Source organism: Ovis canadensis, chromosome 3 (assembly GCF_042477335.2).
Source record: "Ovis canadensis isolate MfBH-ARS-UI-01 breed Bighorn chromosome 3, ARS-UI_OviCan_v2, whole genome shotgun sequence".
NCBI classification, from domain to species: domain Eukaryota; kingdom Metazoa; phylum Chordata; class Mammalia; order Artiodactyla; family Bovidae; genus Ovis; species Ovis canadensis.
The window spans coordinates 136,168,336-136,188,548 of record NC_091247.1 but is presented as its reverse complement, the minus strand read 5'-3'; the positions used below and the strand labels follow the sequence as shown (position 1 = coordinate 136,188,548).

Below are 20,213 nucleotides of genomic sequence, written 5' to 3'. Positions count from 1 at the left end.
ACAGATGCTCAATAAACATTTGTTTGAATGAACGAATGCAATGAACTTAAGATGATAAAATATTGGCCATTTCCTTTTCTCATCTCACCAAGGGCATTCCCAGCTTTTCAGATCCCTGAACTATCTGAACCATCCGGGAAGGGTCAAGTTCAACGGTCTCTGGCTTGCCACTCACCTAAGCAACTTGAGGGGGGATTTGCCAGCCTCCATCCTTCTCCAGCCACAGGCGACAGTGGGGGCCTGCGGCCACAGGAGGAGAGGAGCAAAGGCGAGGGGGACTGAGGGCGGGTGCAGGGAGTGGGGAGAGGGAGTCTACAGGGTGAGGCTGTTCAAATCCTGCCATTTGACCTGTTGCCCTGGGCACTCTGGGCTCACGAGGTTCTCTTGCCTTCTTCGTTCGCTAAGAATGCTGATAAAAACCAGTGGAGCGCACGTGCCTTTGTAAGCTGTTCTGGTCGGGATGTTGCAGGTACAGGTCTCATTGTGCACGCTTTTGCCCTTGCAGAGCATCCTGCCCGTGTCCACGTTCTTCACCACGCACTCTGAGTGCCTTGGAGAGAAGCTCCCCACCACCGTCACTGTCGTCTGTGGGGAAGAAAATACAGGAACCAAATTATGTGGTGTTCTTCCGTCATCTCTATGCACCCTAGAGCTTTAAAGGAACTGACCTTCTGATTTGCCACAAGAGAGTTTCTTGGATTGCTGACGCAAAGAAAGAGATGTTTTATTGGCTATTTAATTTTCTCTATTGTGAATCGCATATTCATATTCTTAGGCCATTTTTCTGCTTTGTATTTTTTATCAATTCTTAAGAGCTCTCTGTATAGTATAGATATTAATCCTTATCTGTCATATTTCTGACACATTTTCTCCTAATGTACTGTTTGTGTTGTATTTTGTATGTGTTTTACCCTATATGTTTTTATGATCAAATACAAAGTTTATTGTTATAAAGTTCTTCACAACTTTTGCTTGTGGACAAATATAATATTGTTTCACCATCTTTGTTGTTTTATTTTTTAAACATATCTTTAATCCATCTGGAATTTATTTGTAATCAAAGGATAAGATATGGGCTCAACTTTATTTTTACACAGATGGTTAATCAGCTAGGTCACAAGCATTTATTTTAAAAAAAGTTGCTTTTCCCAACTGAATGGAAATACCACTTTTCGCATGTATTAAATCACCATATACCTACAAGTTACTTCTGAACTTTGCCCTGCTCCAATTATCTATTGATCCACTTCTTTCCCAATGTCATCAAATTTTCAAGACTGTGGATTTAAATATATTTATGGTAAATCTATTTTTATTTTCGTAATTTTCTTAGCATTTTCTAGACATTATTTTTTCCATATGAACTTTAAGATCATTTTACCCAAATAGGGTGACGGGACTGTGAGTCTAACTGGAAAGGTACTAAATATATGCATTAATTTTAGGAGATTTTCTATCTTTATGATATGAAGCATTCTCATCTAAACACAAATTGTTTTGTTTATATTTAGGAGGCAGAAGCTGTGGTGGGGAGAGCAGGAAAAGGGAGGAGGAGGAGGAGGAGAAAGAAAGCAAAGAAGAAGAAAAAAAGAGGAAAGTTAAAGAAAACAATATGTCAGTGGGAGACCCGTTTTGCATCAGGTGCATTCAGGGGGTCTGGTGGGGAGGTGGGAACACAGGCAGCGATCAGCTTATCATCCGCGATGAAGAGTGGCAGTCCCTCACCACTGGGAGGTGTCCATCTTCTGTTAGACTCCTGATCTCTGCCCAGAGTCTACGCGGCCAGCTAAGAACCCACTGTCTCTCGTCCTTGGATAAGCTCTATCTGTTTTGCTCTGGGGTTTGCACCCCTATCTTTTTACTTTAAAAAAGTTCTGTTTCTGAGCCACAGAATCATGCTAGAAGAACACAAGTTCTTACAGTCCAACATCCACTGAGCTGAAGTCCAGCCATCTCCAGGGGACCTGAACCCCCAGCCATCCCCACCAGCTCCTCTTCAACACCTGGCTGAAGTCTCCCTCATGCTTCACCCCTGCATTTCTCCCTGGACTGCACATCTCAGCGTACGACCGTTATCACCCGTTACCCTGTCCACAAGTATGTCTTAAATGGAACACACTGGTCAAACACGATAATGGAAGTATCAGAAAGTTTGTTAAAGTCCTGTTTTCAGTAGCTCCTGTAAGTTTTCCACATTGCCTTCAGTCCTCATATGCGCAGCATTTACATAACTGTAATCATTGCATTAATTTATTTCATAGTGAAGTGAAGTCGTTCAGTCGTTTCCGACTCTCTGTGACCCCATGGACTGTAGCCTACTAGGCTCCTCTATCTATGGGATTCAGTTTATTTCATAAACCTTTATCAAACGTTAAAGATGTGCCATGTGCTACACAAGGTATTTGCTACTTCAGTGAAGCAAGCAGCTATAGTCCTTACCCTCAAAGAGTTTACAGTCTAGCAGAAGTGTGCAAAATTTCACTAGACTAAAACTGGAAGGTCACACAGGATTGAGATCACTGTTGGTGGGAGTGCAAATTGATACAGCCACTATGGAGAACAGTATGGAGATTCCTTAAAAAACGAGGAATAAGACTACCATATGACCCAGCAATACAGCTACTGGGCATTTACCATAAGAAAACCATATTTCAAAAAGACGCATGTAACCCAATGTTCATTGCAGTGCTATTTACAATAGCCAGGTCAGGGAAGCAACCTCTATGTCCATCAACGGATGAATGGAGAAAGAAGTTGTGGTACATATATACAATGGAATATTACTCAGCCATAAAAAGGAATGCATTTGAGTCAGTTGTAGTGAGGTAGATGAACCTAGAGCCTATTATACACAGTGAAGTCAGTCAGAAAAACAAATATATATTAATGCATATATATGGAATCTAGAAAAATGGAACTGATGAGCCCATTTGCAGGGCAGGAATAGATATGCAGATATAGAGCACAGACTTGTAGACACAGCAGGGGAAGGAGAGAGTGGGACAAACTGAGAGAATAGCATTGGCATATTTACACTATCATGCGGTAAAATACAGCTAGTGGAAAGCAGCTGAATAATATGGGGAACTCAGCTCGGTGTTCTGCGAAGACCTAGACGAGTGGGATGGAGGGGTGGGAGGGAGGCTCAAGAGGGAGGGCATATATGTATACTTATAGCTGAGTTATGCTGCTGTACAGCAAAAACAAACTCAACATTGTAAAATAATTATCCTCCAATTAAAAGTTTTAAAAGAGAGAGAGAGATGCTAGAAGCCTGGGCTAGGATGGTGCAGCAGAAATGCAAAGGACTGACAGCTCCAAGACACCCTTTAAAGGTATCATGGGCCAGGACTGGAAGCGGGGTATCTGGTTGTGGAGGATCTGGTGAGCTAACGAATGTACAGAGGTACCGCACGTTGCGTTGGGACACAGGGAGCAGGAGGCAGACTCTGGATGGAAAAGTCAAGACTTCAGCTTTGGTTGAGTTCAGTCAAGTACTTGTGTGATAATTGAGAAGAGATGAGTCTGGAGCTCAGAGGCCATCTGGGCGGGAGATGAGGGTGACGTGGGCATATGATGGCATGTTAAGCCACAGGAGTGGGCAAGACTGTGGGCAAAGCAGAGTCAGCTGCAGGAAGAGCCAAAGCTGGGGCTGAGCCAGCTCGAGGAGTCAGGGTCAGGGAGAGAGGCAGCCAGCACAGGAGGCTGCGGCAGAGTCAAGAAGGAACAGGCTATGGAGAGTGTGTGCTGCGGAAGGCAATGGGGGAGTTTCAAGAACGCAACCAAATGGCCATGTTAGGATGAGGACTGACAGTGTCTCCTGGAATACCTCTATGGAGTTTAGATTCAGGGGAACAATGGGGCAGAAGTTGACACTGATATGAAAAAAAGGAGACAGTTTTTTGGTTTTTTTTTTCAAGTGCAGTGGAAGAAGGGGATAGTCAAGGAGTTGAAGGTATTTTAATGTGACTTTAGGATTCCTTTGTGGCTCAGATGGTAAAGAATCTGCCTGCAATGTGGGAGACCTGGGTTTGATCCTTGGGTTGGGAAGATCCCCTGGAGAAGGAAATGGTGACCCACTTCAGCATTCTTGCCTGGACAGTTCTATGGACAGAGTCTGGTGAGCTACAGTCCATGGGGTCACAAAGAGTCAGACATGACTGAGTGACTAACACTTTCTTAGGTTCCATGCAAGAATGGTTAAAAAGCTGATGCCTTGGATTAAGGAACCCAAAGTAGGAATGCTTACCAGGTAATAACTCTTGAATTAAGCTGGATAAAGTGGGAATGAAGACCCGAAAAGTCAGATGAGATACAAAGTTTGAGTATCAATTAGCTTGTAATGTCCATGGAGCCAAAGAAATTCTTGTCACATGACATTTCTATCATTCTATCAACAGAGCTTATTTTGCTTAACCTTACCTCTTATTGACAAATAGTTTGGAATTTCCAAGTTTCTAAGTCTATACATGTCACAACAGTAACATCCATACACAAATGGTTTTTCTTTTTTTAAAATTACCTCTACAGAAGTCTAAGCCTGGAAGTAGTGCTTCAAACAGAATGAATATATTTATGACTATTGAAATGTTACTATCAAATTACTTTCTAAAAAGGTTGTGTTAATTGGTATCGCCATCACTAGGTGTCAGCAAACCTTATTTACACTTTAATTTGTATTTATTTGATAAGTGGTGAAGCTGAGCATATTTCCATATCTATGTCTAACTCTCTAAACATCCTCTTATGAGAATATACAATTTTGCCTGCTTATTTTTTGGTGTCTCTATATTTTTTTTACTTTCTCCTAGCTTTCATATCTTGCAGCTAATATTTTGCCTGTTGCAAATGTTTTTCCTGAAGCATGAGCTTTAGTCATCACTTATTTTTTGTGGTATAGATTTTTTTAAAAGTCAAGTATATGAATATTTTTCTCTTGCTATTACATGATATATTGTTTCATAGCCAAGAAGATTATACTTCCAAATTATCTGACGCTCAATTATTTTCTGTGTTAGGTTTTTAGATGAATTTCTTAATTAGCCTAAAATTTATATTTCATGTAAAAAATGTGAATTAAATTACATTTCCGTATTGCAAGCCAGTTATTTCAGCAACTTTTTATGAAATGATTCTTTTGTTTCCTCTTAATTCATGATAAACAATCTTTAAATTTTTTACATCTATTTCTGAGCTTTGTAGCCTATTCCATGAATCTATATTCCAATTTTTTATTTATGTTTTTAGGCTGCACCACAAGGCATGTGGGATCTTAGTTCCCCAGCCCATGGGGATCACACCCATGCTCCCTGCATTGGGAGCATGGAGTCTTAACCATTAGACTGCCAGGGAAGTCCCTATATTCTCATTTGTAAACAAGAGTCATGGGCTAAGTTATTGCCACTATATATGTGCTTATAATCATATGGAAATAGTCTTGCTTAAAGAATTTTCTTTTTCTCAATATATATCTTGGATATTCTTGACCAATTCACATTAGTATTTCGGATGAATTTTATACATTAATTTCAGGGCTTCCCTGGTGGCTCAGATGGTAAAGAGTCTGCCTACGGTGCGGGAGACCTGGGATCGGTTCTTGGATCGTGAAGATCCTGTGGAGAAGGAAATGGCAACCCACTCCAGTATCCTTGCCTGGAAAAGTCCAAGGTCCACGGGGTCTCAAAGAGTCAGACATGACTGAATGACTTCACTTTTAAGACAAAAACTATTCAAATTTTTACTGGGATGACATGAAATCTAGACAACAGATTGAGGAAACAGTGACATTTTAATGATATTGTCCCACCAAGAAACATAGTATATGTCTGGATATGTTTAACATGCTTTCATATCTTTCAAGAAAATACCTGTTTTATGTTTATTTATACTTTTAATTGATAAGATTTCCTTATTACGAAATATAATTAGCCTCAATAGACCACTCCCTCACTATCTAAATACTATTAGAAAATAGAACATTGGAAAAACTATTGCACAGTCAAAATCACTGTTTTGGTAGGTGGCTTCAACACGTATCTCCCAGTAAAAAGAATTTTAAAGCACAATGTACATGCCTCACTCTGCAGGTTTGAGCCTGAGTATTTCCATTGTTTTTAATGAATGGGATCTTTTATTAATGTGTTAACAGTTTATCTTACATGTCATAAGGTTATTGATACTTGAACGTTTACTGGACATTAGCACTTTATTTGACCTTTATTAATTTGAATAGTTTTAAGAGCTAATATATTTAGATTTTACAGATATATCAATATACCCACTTAAGATGAGCAAATAATATTTTTGTCTATCCCATTCCAATAATTATTTCTATTATTAACACTTGTTTCTTGCATTCGTGCATGGGACACGACTTTGAAAACAATATTGGTTGTCTCAGTGACAGAATTCCATGTTTCTCTTCTGATTTGTAAAAAGAATGTTTCTCTTTTCTCTTTTAGGAGCCATGCTATTTGTGGGAAATACTTTTATTCCTACATCTTTTCTCTTTTTATTAGTATAAAATATTTTTACTGTTAAAAATCTCTTTATAGGTATTGCTGTTCAGTCGCTCAGTCATGTCTGACTCTTTGTGACTCCGTGGACTGTGGCACACCAGGCTTCCTTTGTCTTTCACTATCCCACAGTTTGCCCAAACTCATGCCCATTGAGTCAGTGATGCCATCCAGTCACCTCATCCTCTGTTCTTCCCTTCTCCTCCTGCCTTCAATCTTTCTTCATCAGGGACTTTCCAATGAGTCAGCTCTTTGCATCAGGTGGCCAGTGTATTGGAGCTTCAGCTTCAGCAACAGTCCTTCCAGTGAATATTCAGGGTTATTTCCTTTAAGATTGACTGGTTTGATCTCCTTGCAGTCCAAGGGACTCCCAAGAATCTTCTCCAACACCACAATTCGAAGGCATCAATTCTTCGGCACTCAGCCTTTTTTATTGTCCACCTCTCACATCCAAACATATAATTTTACATAATGTAAAAATGGGGTGCCATGCATCCCTTTTTGTGTGTGTCTGTGTATATGAAGATTTCAGTTGCCTCTCTTTTTTTAAGTCTATCTCTGACCTTTCCTCCACCACACGAATTATTTCATCATGGGAGCCTATGTTTACAACCTAGTATGAATTCTCTCACGTTTTTCTCCATGCTCAATCATATAGAGACATAGACATAAACATATAGAGGGACAGTTTTGGATCAATATAAGACCACGCTATATATACTTTTCTGCATCTTGGTATTTTTATTCAACAAAATCTCATAATATTCCTCCAAGGCAATTAGAATTGCTCTACTCCTCTCTTTTTAATGCCAATTTCATAACAAGGATGAGAATATACTACCTTCTAATTGTCTTGTGTAAACAAGAGGCTCTGGATTATATGCATCTTTTTTTTTTTGGTACCAAGAAAGTTACTAGAATGTTATTTGCAGTGAGCAAACACGCTTTGAACCAAGTTATTGTGATAGCTGGAACTGGAGAGGACAATAGACTTCCAGCTCTATAGGTTCAGGATAAGAAATTACTTAAATAACCAAGGATTTGAGACTCTCAGCAAGCCACAGTTAACCATAAAGATGGGAAATATTTTGAAATAATATGACCAAGAGCTGGAGACAGACATCTTATCAATGTCACTAAAATAATCAGCCCAACGTTGGCTTCAAAGAACAGCTTTACTCAAATTGCTAAAGTCTTATCTCCTTTACCTTGAGGGTGGTGGTGAGCTGGAGAGAGCGAGGTAACGGTTGCGTGGGAAGACTCTAGAGGGATTAGGGTAAACCACACTGGGACTCAAGGTGGGGAAGAAAAGTACCAGTGGTTCTCTGGGTGGTAAACATGTTCCAGACTAGATGTGAATGGTGATTACTTTATGCTGGTGAACCCAAAGATAGGCAAGCAAACCGTGTAAGCGGCTCTTGTTAGTCAATGAGCAGCTTACTTTTCCTCACCGCGCTTTGCTTAAGCACTCCCCTTAACATTTTCAAAACGATAAAAGAAAAAGAGCCATGTGTAATCATAACCACTTATCAGAGTCCTGGGTATATTTAATGATCATGATATTTTCTAGCAGTCTCTATCAGCACTAAAGTCAGCTATTTTTCAGACTGATAACAGAAATAAAAATTTGGCCATACCTATACTTAGATACCTAAGCATCTTTTTCCATAGAATCTGCTCATGCTAGTGCAGGTCTGGTGGAGGTTTGGATGAAAGCTTTGAAGGGTCTTTTTGGGAGGGTACCCCCCAACCCATCCTCTACACCCTCGCCCTTAGGAGGGCGACAGAAAGTAACAACAGCCACACAAGTTGAAATCCATGAGTTCTGATCAGTTATGACTTGAAAGCTTGATTCTTTTATTATTTATCACTCATTAAATGCTCTGGCTCTCTTTTATTAAATGTTAAATCATCTTAAGTGGTACAGTTCTTGCTATTTGAAATGGCAAAGTGTAAGGGGAAAGAGAAAGTGGCCCATCTCCTTGTTAATGTGGCATTCAAATAAAACAGAGTGAGCTCAGCAGACAGGTCAACTGGCTGCTGATGGTGATTCTGTATAGTTATTCATAATACAAGAGCTGTAATTAGGGAGAAAATGTCTCCTTACAGCCCCTGAGATTGCAAGGCAGGAATTCCATTTTCCCATGGGGTGAGGCTGGTGTGTAAATCTGAAAATGCATGAATATGCTCACATCGCTTCACTTCTCTCATCCAATGACAGGCCTGATGTGTTGCCAAAGGCAGTATAGTACTGTCACAGCAAGAGCCCAGGCGCTTTTCAAGCGACCGCCCCCCTTGCAATATTCACTGCCCATATTGCTTTCTCTCCCCATCAATATCACCTGAAGGCATGCACGCAAGACAGTTGTCAAAAGCCCAAATACATCAAGAAAAGGAACTAAAAAACAAAATAAAATTCAGTACTTAAGTCGCACTTAAGGAATCTTGTAGACCATGAATCTGAACTTTTTTTTTCTTTCTTTTTTAAAATCAATGTTTTCCAATGACATTAGTCCATTTTTCCTTAATTTCAACAACTGAAGGTCATCTTCAGCTCCACAAGATGACAAACTCCATGAGGGCAGGTTCACGATGCATCTCGTTCTCTGCTATCTCCCCGTCACCTTGCAGAATGTACAGGAATTGATGCTCACACAGTGTCAGTTAACTGAGTGAATTCTCATAACTAAGCTTATTTGATCATTAATAGGTATTTTACACACAGAAGGAAGTTGGCATCAGTTGACTAAAATGAGACAATAGAGACAAATTTAAAATCTTTCCTCTTACCTTATCTTTACTGCTTCGAAATAGGTGAATTTGAGGGCACTTTTTAGCTCCAGATAAAATATCCAGCCAGTTTTCTGAATTATTTAAATGCTCACAATCTTCTTTAAAAGTACACCTATCAAAAAAACAAAAAGGGAGGGGGCAGCAAAACAGCAACCCCAAACATGCATCATTAAAACTTTCTCATACTTGGCTTCAGTACAAAATGCCAGACTTTGTGTGAGGATTATTGATTTCGAGTGAGAATAAGAACATGATGCTAAAACCATGAAAAGCAACAGGAAACCAGCAAAGCATTTTTTCCATCATGTCTCAGAGCTGAGAACAAATGTGGACATGCTGAACTTAGACTCCTGAGCCATCTCTCAAGATGACACTACAAATACATCCAAAACACATCCTCTCCTGGATTCTAAAATTAAAGCACTACCTTCTAGAAAAACCTAGCATAGAACAGCCCAAAAAAAGGTTTACACATCATAAACGTTTCAGGTTTGCCATTCATTTCCAGAATACCTAACTACTGTGTAACTTTTACTGTTGTTTAAAATAAAAAAAAGAAGCGGCCATTTTTGTGCTTTGCGGTATGATAATCAAATAAACATATTGCAAGGGCAGAGTCTTCCCAAGAATTTGATAAGACATTCCAGAACCATCTGCTACATAACATTTATTTAGACAGATACCAACTTACATCAAAAGCTATTGGGTGAAACATTTGCCAGGGCCACCTCCCCAAGTCAGCCAGCCCAGAGGCTGTCCCCAAAGAAATCTTAAGCTGTGGTCAGGGTCAGCTACTTTGATAAACACCACCATAAGCTGAAGGCGAAATCACCGCTTCGCCTATGCCTGTTTTGGTCACTCTAGGTCATGCGAACTTGGGAGCTCCTGCCTCACCAGCAGGGCGGCCAACTCAACAAGAATGGACGCCAAAGGTCACTTGGTTTCCAAATGGTGTTAGACTCCACAGACATTGTACTGAATGGTATCAAGGAAAGAACAAAACCTCTGTTACCTCTGCCTTCTCAAGGTCCAAGGTTAAAACAAAGGGGTGGAGGAGACCCAGTAAGTTTTAAAAGAAGCTGAAAATTCATGAATCACATGAGATTGAAAGCAACTAAATAATAACCTCATTCAACTCTGGGGAGTCCCTGAAAGGAAGTGAGTGGAGACCAGTGTGGTCCCAAACAGTATATTTGACACGCATTTTATTTCTTTTTCTTCTTCTCTTTTTTAAAAAAAAAAAGTCTTAAGAATAAATTTAGGCCTCACGGCTTCATCTTTGAGCGCTGCGCTAATTTGAATATGACAGAAATAGAACAGGAAGCCAGTGAGTTTCATTAGACATCACCCCCAAGTGCAATTCTTACAGCGTGTCATCATATCCTTGCATCTCGGGGAACCCTGCTTCCAGGCAGCACATCTGTGTCCAAGCTCTCCTCCACCTGTGTCGGCTCCTTCTCCAACATCAGGACCAGGGGGATTTTCATCAGCAATTCTCCACAGTCATAAATTTATCTGACCCTTGATGGCTAGCTCGTCCGTCACGGACATTAAGTTCAAATTAAACCTCCTCTCAATGTCAGGGAGAGTTTTCAATGGAGGGACACATACTGCTGGATTGAAACACACAGAAGGACAAGGCTGGTTCCCCATTTTGTATTAGAAAGCGATGATGACTGTCAAAAACGACCTGCCTCTCTCTCAGGGGCATTCCAGTTTGTATAAGGCACTTCCTCTGTCTAAGAGGAGGCCAAAAAAAAAAAAAAAAAAAAGCCAGTTCTAAAGAGAATGGAGTACAAATATTTTTGTAGGCTTTTAATACTGCCTGGGAGTCAAGGCCTAAGGCTGCCAAAAAAACAAGTGTAAAATATTTCATACAAATAGTGCTACAATTTGCCAATTTGTAGGCAGAAAACAGTAGTGCCACTGAATTATCACTCCCTTTTCTGAACTCCTGTAACATTTCTTGTTGGAACCACACATTTTGGTATTTAATCATATGCTGCCTTGAATTACAATTTAACTGTTTTACGTGTCTATATCACGGCCCCCAGTAAGCTGTAAGCTCCTCAAAAGAAGGGAGAATATCTTTAATATTTCTTCTGCAGAGCTTCAGTGTCTGACAGCATGATATACAAATACTAGGGTTTCAACAAACATTTTTGAATGAATGGATGAAATATGAAATCTCTATAGGTCCTTTCTGTAGGTGAGTTTCTTTCTAGAGTTTCTTTAGGGTTTATGTCTGACTTGTACTTCTAGTGAAGAGACTATTTTTAATATAAGCCAAAAGTTTGAATTGGGGGCCAGAGAGGGGACAAATTAGAAACTAAGGTTTTCAGTTTATCTTTTGGGGAAAAAATACATATGTTTATATATATATATAGGTTTCCCAGGTGGTGCTAATGGTAAAGAATCTGCCTGCCAACGCAGGAGATGTAAGAGACACGTGTTTGATCCCTGGGTCAGGAAAATCCCCCCGAAGAGGGCATGGCAACCCACTTCAGTATTCTTGCCTGGAGAATCCCATGGACAGAGGAGCCTGGTGGGCTACAGTCCATGTGGTTGCAAGGAGTCAGACAGGACTGAAGCGACTTAACACTGAAGCATATATATATTTATATATGTGTGTGTATATACATATATGTAATAGACCTTTCACTTCCTATTTTGTATAAGGCGAAAACAAAATTTAACCATGTTAAGCAACTAAACATAAACTCCTGGTTTATAAAACACCTTTGAGATCTCATGCCTTCTTTCTCACCAGCTGAAAAATAAAAATTAAAAAGCAAACCATAACGCCAAGAACGTATAACCAGATGGTCAACCAACAACATCTTATTATTTCTTCAATATTGCAGATGATAAAATCTTCATGACAGCACGTTACCCACACAAACTTTCTCTAGGAAGGGGAACAGACCTCAGAGTTCCCACGTTTTAGTAAACAAAACCAAAATGGTCCCTTTTGAAAGCCATCACTCTTGTTCCTATACATCCACAAAAGCAATGGTCAAGTGCATAGACACTTAAGCCTTTGCCCAGATAAAAATCTGAAAATCTCATTTTCAGACTCAGGTCTTGGCAAGGCTGATCCTCAGTGAAGCAACCTCAGATAGGCTGCTTTCTTAACTGACTTCATGATAATTTCTTCCGATACGAGGAAAGACAGGAAGAAAATGGGATTCAAATTAGAATGAGCATATTCTGGGGAAAAAAGTGGCAGCCATGTATTTGCTTTTCTCATCTTATGCTGTTGCCCCAGTCTCCATGGAGCGTCTTTCCCAAAGTTCTAGGACTCCCAATTAATATTTTTCTGGCCCTTACGTCCAGCTAGATTTCATGCCTACAAAATAAGGCCAACATTAGCAGACACTAGCCTACTCGTAAATTACTAGAATCAGCATTAATGGGGGAAAAAAAAAACTGCCTGAAGGAAAAAAAAAAAAAGCCCCAAAACCAAAAGTTAATTAAAAGAAAAAAAAAAAAAAAAAAAACTTTTGCTAGGTGAAAGGACCATGAATTCAATTTAATGAATTAAACTACTTAAGAAGGCTTGTTCATAGTATCTACTGTAGAGCTGAATCTGTTCAAAATAATAAGAGTTAGAGATTGTTGTTCAACTATATGCATATGTGGACCTCCCCTCCCTTCCCCTTAACTCTTAGTTTGTTCAAAACTCACAAACAGGGAGATTCCAGAAACTTGTCTAAGTTTGCTGCTTCAAATTCAGAAAGTATCTGCCGACAGTGTGTTTGCTTCCTGAGCTCGTGGAAATCTTTCCAAACCCTGATGTCCCTCAGTCACCACCCCACCAGGTATCTACAGGGGGGAACTACCACCGTTCTGAGTGTTGATGGTCTCTCCTCCTCTGTTAGCCCTCACGGGCTTCCCAGGTGGCCCAGTGGTAAAGAACCCACCTGCCAATGCAGGAGACGCAGAAGATGCGGGTTCAATCCCTGGGTTGGGGAGATCCCCCGGAGGAGGAATGGCACCCAGCTCCAGTATTCCTGTCTGGACATTTCCATGGACAGAGGAGCCTGGAGGGCTACAGGAGGAGCCAGGGGTCACAAAGAGTCAGACAAGACTGAGCATGCCTATACTGCTGCTGCTAAGTCGCTTCAGTCATGTCCGACTCTGTGTGACCCCATAGATGGCAACCCACCAGGCTCTGCCGTCCCTGGGATTCTCCAGGCAAGAACACTGGAGTGGGTTGCCATTGCCTTCTCCAATGCATGAAAGTGAAAAGTGAAAGTGAAGTCGCTCAGTTGTGTCCAACTCTTAGCGACCCCATGGACTGCAGCCCACCAGGCTCCTCTGTCCATGGGATTTTCCAGGCAAGAGTGCTGGAGTGGGATGCCATTGCCTTCTCCGGAGCATGCATATACATTAGTCCTCAAAACCACGTTGCTTTATAGGGATGAAATGGAGGCTCAGAGAGGTGTTTACAATGTGCCAAGGTTTCACAGGTTCAAGCATCTGAAGTTTGCTCTCAGAGCCACACACTTGGCCACGCAGCTGCACAGTCATCTGTGAGCCCTATGTGTTACGACATGTCAGTCATGTCTGACTCTTTGCGACCTCATGGACTGTAGCCCGCCAGGATCCTAACTGCCATTTAATAAGCTGCACAAAAATAATGACATTTAGAGTTCCTCCTGGTTTCCTTGGGCCCCATTAGTGGTTGGAGGGTGGGGCTGGGCCAGGACAAGGCGACAGAGATGAAGACGCCAGGAGCATAGACTGAAGAAGGTGAGACAGAGCCTCCAGAATGAAGAGAGGAGCATGGATCTGGGAGGGAAACACAGAGCAGGGTTCTGAGAGGCCTTGCATGTTCACCCATCACTAGCTCTGAATACAAAACACCCAATTAGAGGTTAAGGTTCCAGGAAGCCCCCCAACTCGCAAGTCTATTGTATTCCAAAAATTGGCTTGCAAACCCTCAGTTTGTAATATGGAATACACTTTTCTTCCCCATAGAAATAATGTTATAAATAGTGATTAAGTCTCCAGGTTTTAACCTGAAAAACCTATTTATTTGTGATGTAACTTCAATTCTATATATTTGCGATATAAGAGTAGCAGAAAACAATGAGATTGAATCCATTTGCATTTTATAGCAGTTTTTCTTCTTTACTTGTGTTTCTGCTTGGCTGGTAGTCTGGGAACAGTGCCCAGCTGGATCGACTTTTAAATTTATTATTACAGTATTGCATTTATACAGTATTTCTATTTTTTAATGGGGGTGACTTAAATTATTAATTGTTTTCATGTCGACATAAAGAACTGGGAGACCCACCTCTAGAAATGAGCCGAAGTTTCCAGGCATGCAGGCAGGTGAAATGCCCAGGGGATGGGCTGGGGGACCTTGAAAATCTGACTCTATTAGGCTAGAATCTCTCCCTAAGAATTTACTACTTACTCAACCTTGAAATAGAAACTCTAAACTCAGAAATGTAACTTGTACTTCCTGCCACTCGAATTTCATCAGCATCCTCTAATCTAATTGTTCACTAAGAGCAGACAGTCCCTGAAGTAAACTGACAACTAAATATCAGGTAATTGCTTGAATGGGAGGGTTGGTGTGATCTGTTCCAAAGATTCTCTACTGATACAGTATCAGAAAACTTTTAACAAGGAAAGATCCAGCCTCTCTCTCAGAACAGGAGACTGTGTCTGTGACTGGAGGAAGATTTTGCTACAAGAGCATCCCAAGGTCTTCTGCTAAGTGATTTGAAACAGATGTCTGCATTTTTTCAGAAGGGCACGGAGCCCAGAGGAGGGACCAGGTGGTCCCGAGAATCAAGGGACTTTCATTAACGTTGGTAGTCCACGAGATGGAAAAACCAATCTCAACTGAAAAGGAGAGAATGAGAAGTCACTGTGACAAGCTCCACTCTGAATTCTAGGCCCCCAGAGTCAGCCAAGAGGGATGCCAAAATACAAGACCAAAATAACTTGCCAGGAAAGCTGAAAAATTGCGTTTCAGCTCCAGTGATGAAAAGCCAACCTACATAAGAAAATGATGCTAATAACAGAAACAATTTAGAAGATTTTTTTTTTAAACTGAAAACATCTAACATGCCAGGAGATGTTCTTTCATATGATTTGATTCACTTATTCTTCACAAATCTATGAAGTAGGTACGACAAATTCCCTTGCTTTTTACAGCTGGGGAAAACTGGAGCCAGAAGGCTCCATATTGCTTCCCAGGGTCACAGAGTTATGAAGCAGAGGGGCTGAGATACCAAATCAGACAGTGCTGCTTCTAAGTCCACGGCTCATCTCCTACCCGCTACTGCCCCTCCCCAGGGCCCTCGTCTATGGAGCCCTTTCCAGGGACAAGGTGCTGTTTCTAGGACTTTCTGGGACTTGTTGATCCTATAGCTACCTCAGGAAGTAGGTATTATTGTTATCAGCTCCATTTCAATGATGAGGAAACTGAGGCGCAGAGATTAGACAGCATGGTATGGATCTCAGCAGTCTGGCAGTGGTGTTCATACTCTTAGGACTGTGCCAAACAGCTCAAAATTTTCAAAGGTTTCCAGGATAACAACATCATAAAGGCCAAAATAAAAATAACTACATCCTCCCAGAGCCTGAGCCCTATGGGAAAAATACAGGTTTTATTCCATTTCTCAGCAATTCTCCAAGTGTGTTCTTCAAGCTGTTTTAGGTGTTAGTATTAAACGAGGCTTAAGAAATTTGGGAAACACTAGTTAAATAAAATTAAATGATCTTCCCTATTGCAGGAATTCTCAGAGCCTTCAATATTCCGGTATACTTTGTAACTTAAAAGATAGGAATGGATAATGCACGTCTTCTAACGTTTTTACTGAAGGATTAGAAGTCCTAGCCATGCACACTGAGAAGCACTTAAATCTTAGTTAATGAGCAATAATAATCCAAGTGGAAGATCAAACTGGAAAACTTGAGGCTTCTTTTGGCTCTTTTTTCTCATCTCTCATACTCAGCTGATGATGACCTATTCTTTCCAAGCATTGCTCTATGCCATCTCCCACAATCTGCCCTCACCTGGGCTCCTGCAGCAGGCTTCTGAATGGCCTGCCTCTAGTCAGCTCTCCACACCAATGCCTAGGTATTCTCAAGTCCAGAACTGATACACCGCTTCCTACTAAAAAAATCTTCAATGGCACCCTTCCACCTACACCAGACTCCTCTACCTACATCCCTTTCATGACCTAGAGCCTAGAACACACGTTTCCATGCTCATCTTGGTACCCAATACTATGATCGAGCCTCTTCCTTCTTTTCCAAACTCATCCCCAGGCAATCGTGGGTTGATAAGTCTATTTAACTTACAAGCTCCTAAAGACATCCATCACTAATAGTACATGGCACTTCGCAAAGAGCAATTACTTAATAAACACATGCGGGGAAAACTGCCCAGCTCTTCTCGGCATGTGCAGAACGTGCGAGGGCCTGCAATATTGGTGAAATGGTGCTCCAAGTTCAGAATCACCTCCTCCATGTCTGCCCAGCCTCTGGGCAAAGTAGTCATGCCCTCTGCTGTGTCCGAATGGGTACCTCACACATGCTTACAGCACAATGCGCTGGTTGCTGACTGCCTGTCTCTCTGCCCACACTGTAAGATCCCCAAGGGAAAAGCCTGCCTTATGCACCTTGCCACCCCTAGGGCCTAAGGCCACATCTAGGGTTCCTTCCACAAGTATTGTCTGAGTGCCCCCCAGATACCAAACACCGAGCACTGGGGATGTATGGATGTTTAAGCCAGTTAAAGCTCCCCTCTCAATGAGCTTATATTCTGGTGAGGCACATGGACCAAAACCAAATAAGCAGACAATAATTTAAATAGTTTCAAATCAAGGCTAGTTTTCAGCAGAAATTAAAAAAATATAGCAGCGAGGAACTACTTTAGGTAAGCTGGTCAAGAAAGATGGCATTTCAAGGAGTTCCTTGGTGGCCTAGTGGTTAGGATTCCAGCCTTTCATTGCCATGACCTGGGTTCAGTTCCTGGTTGGGGATCTGAGATCCCGCAAGCTATGTAGCATGGCCAAAAACTTAAATTAAAAAGAAAGATGGCATTTCAGCTCAGATCTCAAGGATGAAGACAACCTAGCCACATCAAGAGCAGTAGAAACAGCATTCTCGGCGGAAGGAACAGCAAGTGCCAAGAACCTGAGCTCACTTAAAGTCTGGTCTCTGCAAGGAGCTGATTCCAGACCAGGCTAGAACTTAGTGAAGAAGTGGTGGGTGGAGCTGCCAATTATAAGCGGGTGACGTTGGGCAAATCATACCTTCTCTCTGTTTCAGGCTTTCCAGCTGCAAAAATGCAGATAATAATCATTTCTATTTCATGGAATGGTTATAAAAATGTACATCTAGTTAACACACACCTACAAAACCATAGATCGAAGAGTTATTTCAGAAACGTCCATCTATTTAACTGAGGCTTCCAATAATGCCTCAGTAAATATTAGTAGCTGTTACTATATTTATTACATAGGCAAATGAAACAGAACTTAGGTAAAAAGTTTGAATGACATAAGCCAAACACATATAAAATGATACTGATGTGACAGGCATCTGGGCAACAGGGGTAACTGGTCTGCCCTTTGCATTGCTCACACACACCAGATCAACAAGCAGCCTGCCCTTTCCACGTAAGGGGGCAGACTCAGCTCATGGCTTCTTGGAAGGTTCTTAATCATAACCCTTCTCCTCTTCCTGAGGGTTCTCTGGGGTCTCCCCATGCCTTGAATACCAGCTCTGAGGGCATTTTTTCATGGTGTATTGGCTGATACCTGCTTCCCACGCTAACCTGTGAGCTTCCACTGGGCAGAGCCTTATTCATTTTTGTCTCCCTAGGGCCAGCACCCCACTCCAGTACTCTTGCCCGGAAAATCCCATGGATGGAGGAGCCTGGAAGGCTGCAGTCCGTGGGGTCGCTGAGAGTTGGACACGACTCAGTGACTTCACTTTCACCTTTCACTTTCATGCATTGGAGAAGGAAATGGCAACCCACTCCAGTGTTCTTGCCTGGAGAATGCCAGGGACGGGGGAGCCTGGTGGGCTGCCGTCTATGGGGTCACACAGAGTCGGACACGACTGAAGCCACTTAGCAGCAGCAGCAGCAGCAGCAGCAGGGCCTAGTACCGGACCTGGCCCATGACTGGTATTCAACACATGTTCACTGAACTGGATTAAGAATTAAATGTTCAAGTGACTAAATTCTTGTCTATGCCTCCACGATACCAGCAGAAGTTGTTTCACAGATTTTCGTTCACTGGGCTGGCCAGTGCCTGGCGTGGTGGGAAACCAGCCTTTGTCTGGACACTTGGAGCTATTCAGCACACGTGCACCACATCTGCAGACTGAAGCACTCACACAAAAAAGGGATGTGTGGCCTTCACCTCATGTGGCTCTTTGGTGGGTGATGAGGGTATTTTAATTTCCAAAGGCATACCCTGAACTGGCGAATTTAAGGGAGGTGTTCGTAAAGAATAGGTAGCCTGGAAATAAAGATGGGAAATGATGTCTCTCAAGTCAGGAAGATCTGGGTTCCAAGCTGCTCTCCCACACATTTGTTCTGAAATGGGAAGCACTCTTCAGCTTCTCAGGACCTCGGTTTCCCCCATCAGTAAAAAGCAGGCAGCAATAAAACCCATCTTCCTAAAAGTAACATCGAATCGCACATGGGGTGTTTCAGAAATGGTCCACTCTCCCTGAGCGGGATACAAGGGCCCAAACGCTATAAAACCTCACTGGTACTCAAGAGCAAAAACATCAAAGCCTGGCAGGAAGGCTTCCAATGAAGACAGGAACATTGGTTTCAATGTGGAGTTGTTGTTGGGAACAGGAAAAGCACCAGGTCACCAAGACGAGTGAAAACATCTGAGGAATTTTTAAAAGCCAATCGATACATACTTATGAAAGTGCCTGCTGAGATAAGGTCATTTCAAAAAAAAAAAAAACTATTCCATTAAAACATATGTTTACTAAAAGGGGTGTTCCTAATGGTACCTGCTCGAGCTACACAGCATCAATTTAAAAGATGTGAGGATAAGTAGTTTGGAGACTGAAGCTGGACCGAACAAAACTGGCTTCTGAGTATGGTAAGCATTCCCTCTGTGCCAGCCACTGTCAGCTGCCTGGGTGCCAAAAGCTGGGCGCCTTCATGGTTTCATCCCCTCTCCACCTTCTGCTTTGAAATATTCATGGCTCTTCTAACAGCTGACAAAGATGATGAAGAACCCAGGGGACTTGGGTCCACTGAAGACCCCCCTCCAGCATGAGAAGGCCCCCACATCCCTTTCAGCCTCCTTGGTAACCCCGATGCATGGGTTCGGCTTCTGCCAGGGTAATTCAGTGATGCCCTGAGGCCCGAATAACATATTCCTCTCTGCTCCCCACTACTTCCACCCCACAGACAGTTGTCCTGCTTGCTTCTACACAATTAGTCGGCACAATGGGGTCCTCACACAAGGAGGAGGGGCGGCCCCCAAATCCCATTATTTTCCTGATCGCTGCCGTTAGAGCCTCACTGGACCATAAAGGAGTGTCACAGCACAGAATGCAGCATGAGGACACGTCCCAGGTTGGAAGGAAAGGGGGGACGGATGCAGAACTGGGAGCCGTCTTCTGTCATGAATTGACTTCCTGGCCACAGCCTCCAAAGGGGACATCCCAAGGTGGAGTGCGCTCCTTTGGGTCTTGGCTCAACTGCCCTCTTCTCTGTGAGGCTTCCCAGGACCTTCTGATTGAAACTAACCTCCCCTGCCTCCAGCTGGCAAGCCCTACCCCCTCCTCAGCTTTATTTTTCTTCCTAAGGGTGATCACATCTGACACGCTATGTTCTTATTTATTTTCACTCTTCCCTCATGTAGTTGGGTCAGTAATGTTCCACCCCTAATTCATGTC

At 42.1% G+C, this 20,213-nt stretch overlaps 1 protein-coding gene across 1 annotated transcript in view; it reads right to left on the bottom strand.

Annotated features, from left to right (window-relative positions):
* Positions 1–20,213, bottom strand: part of PLXNC1 (plexin C1) — a 156,845-nt gene that overhangs the window by 82,535 nt on the left and 54,097 nt on the right. The window contains exons 5-6 of the mRNA XM_069584197.1: positions 9,306–9,420; positions 438–585 (exon numbers count right to left, since the gene is read on the bottom strand). Of these exons, the coding sequence (XP_069440298.1) occupies positions 438–585; positions 9,306–9,420 (263 nt within the window). The remainder of the gene's footprint in view (positions 1–437; positions 586–9,305; positions 9,421–20,213) is intronic.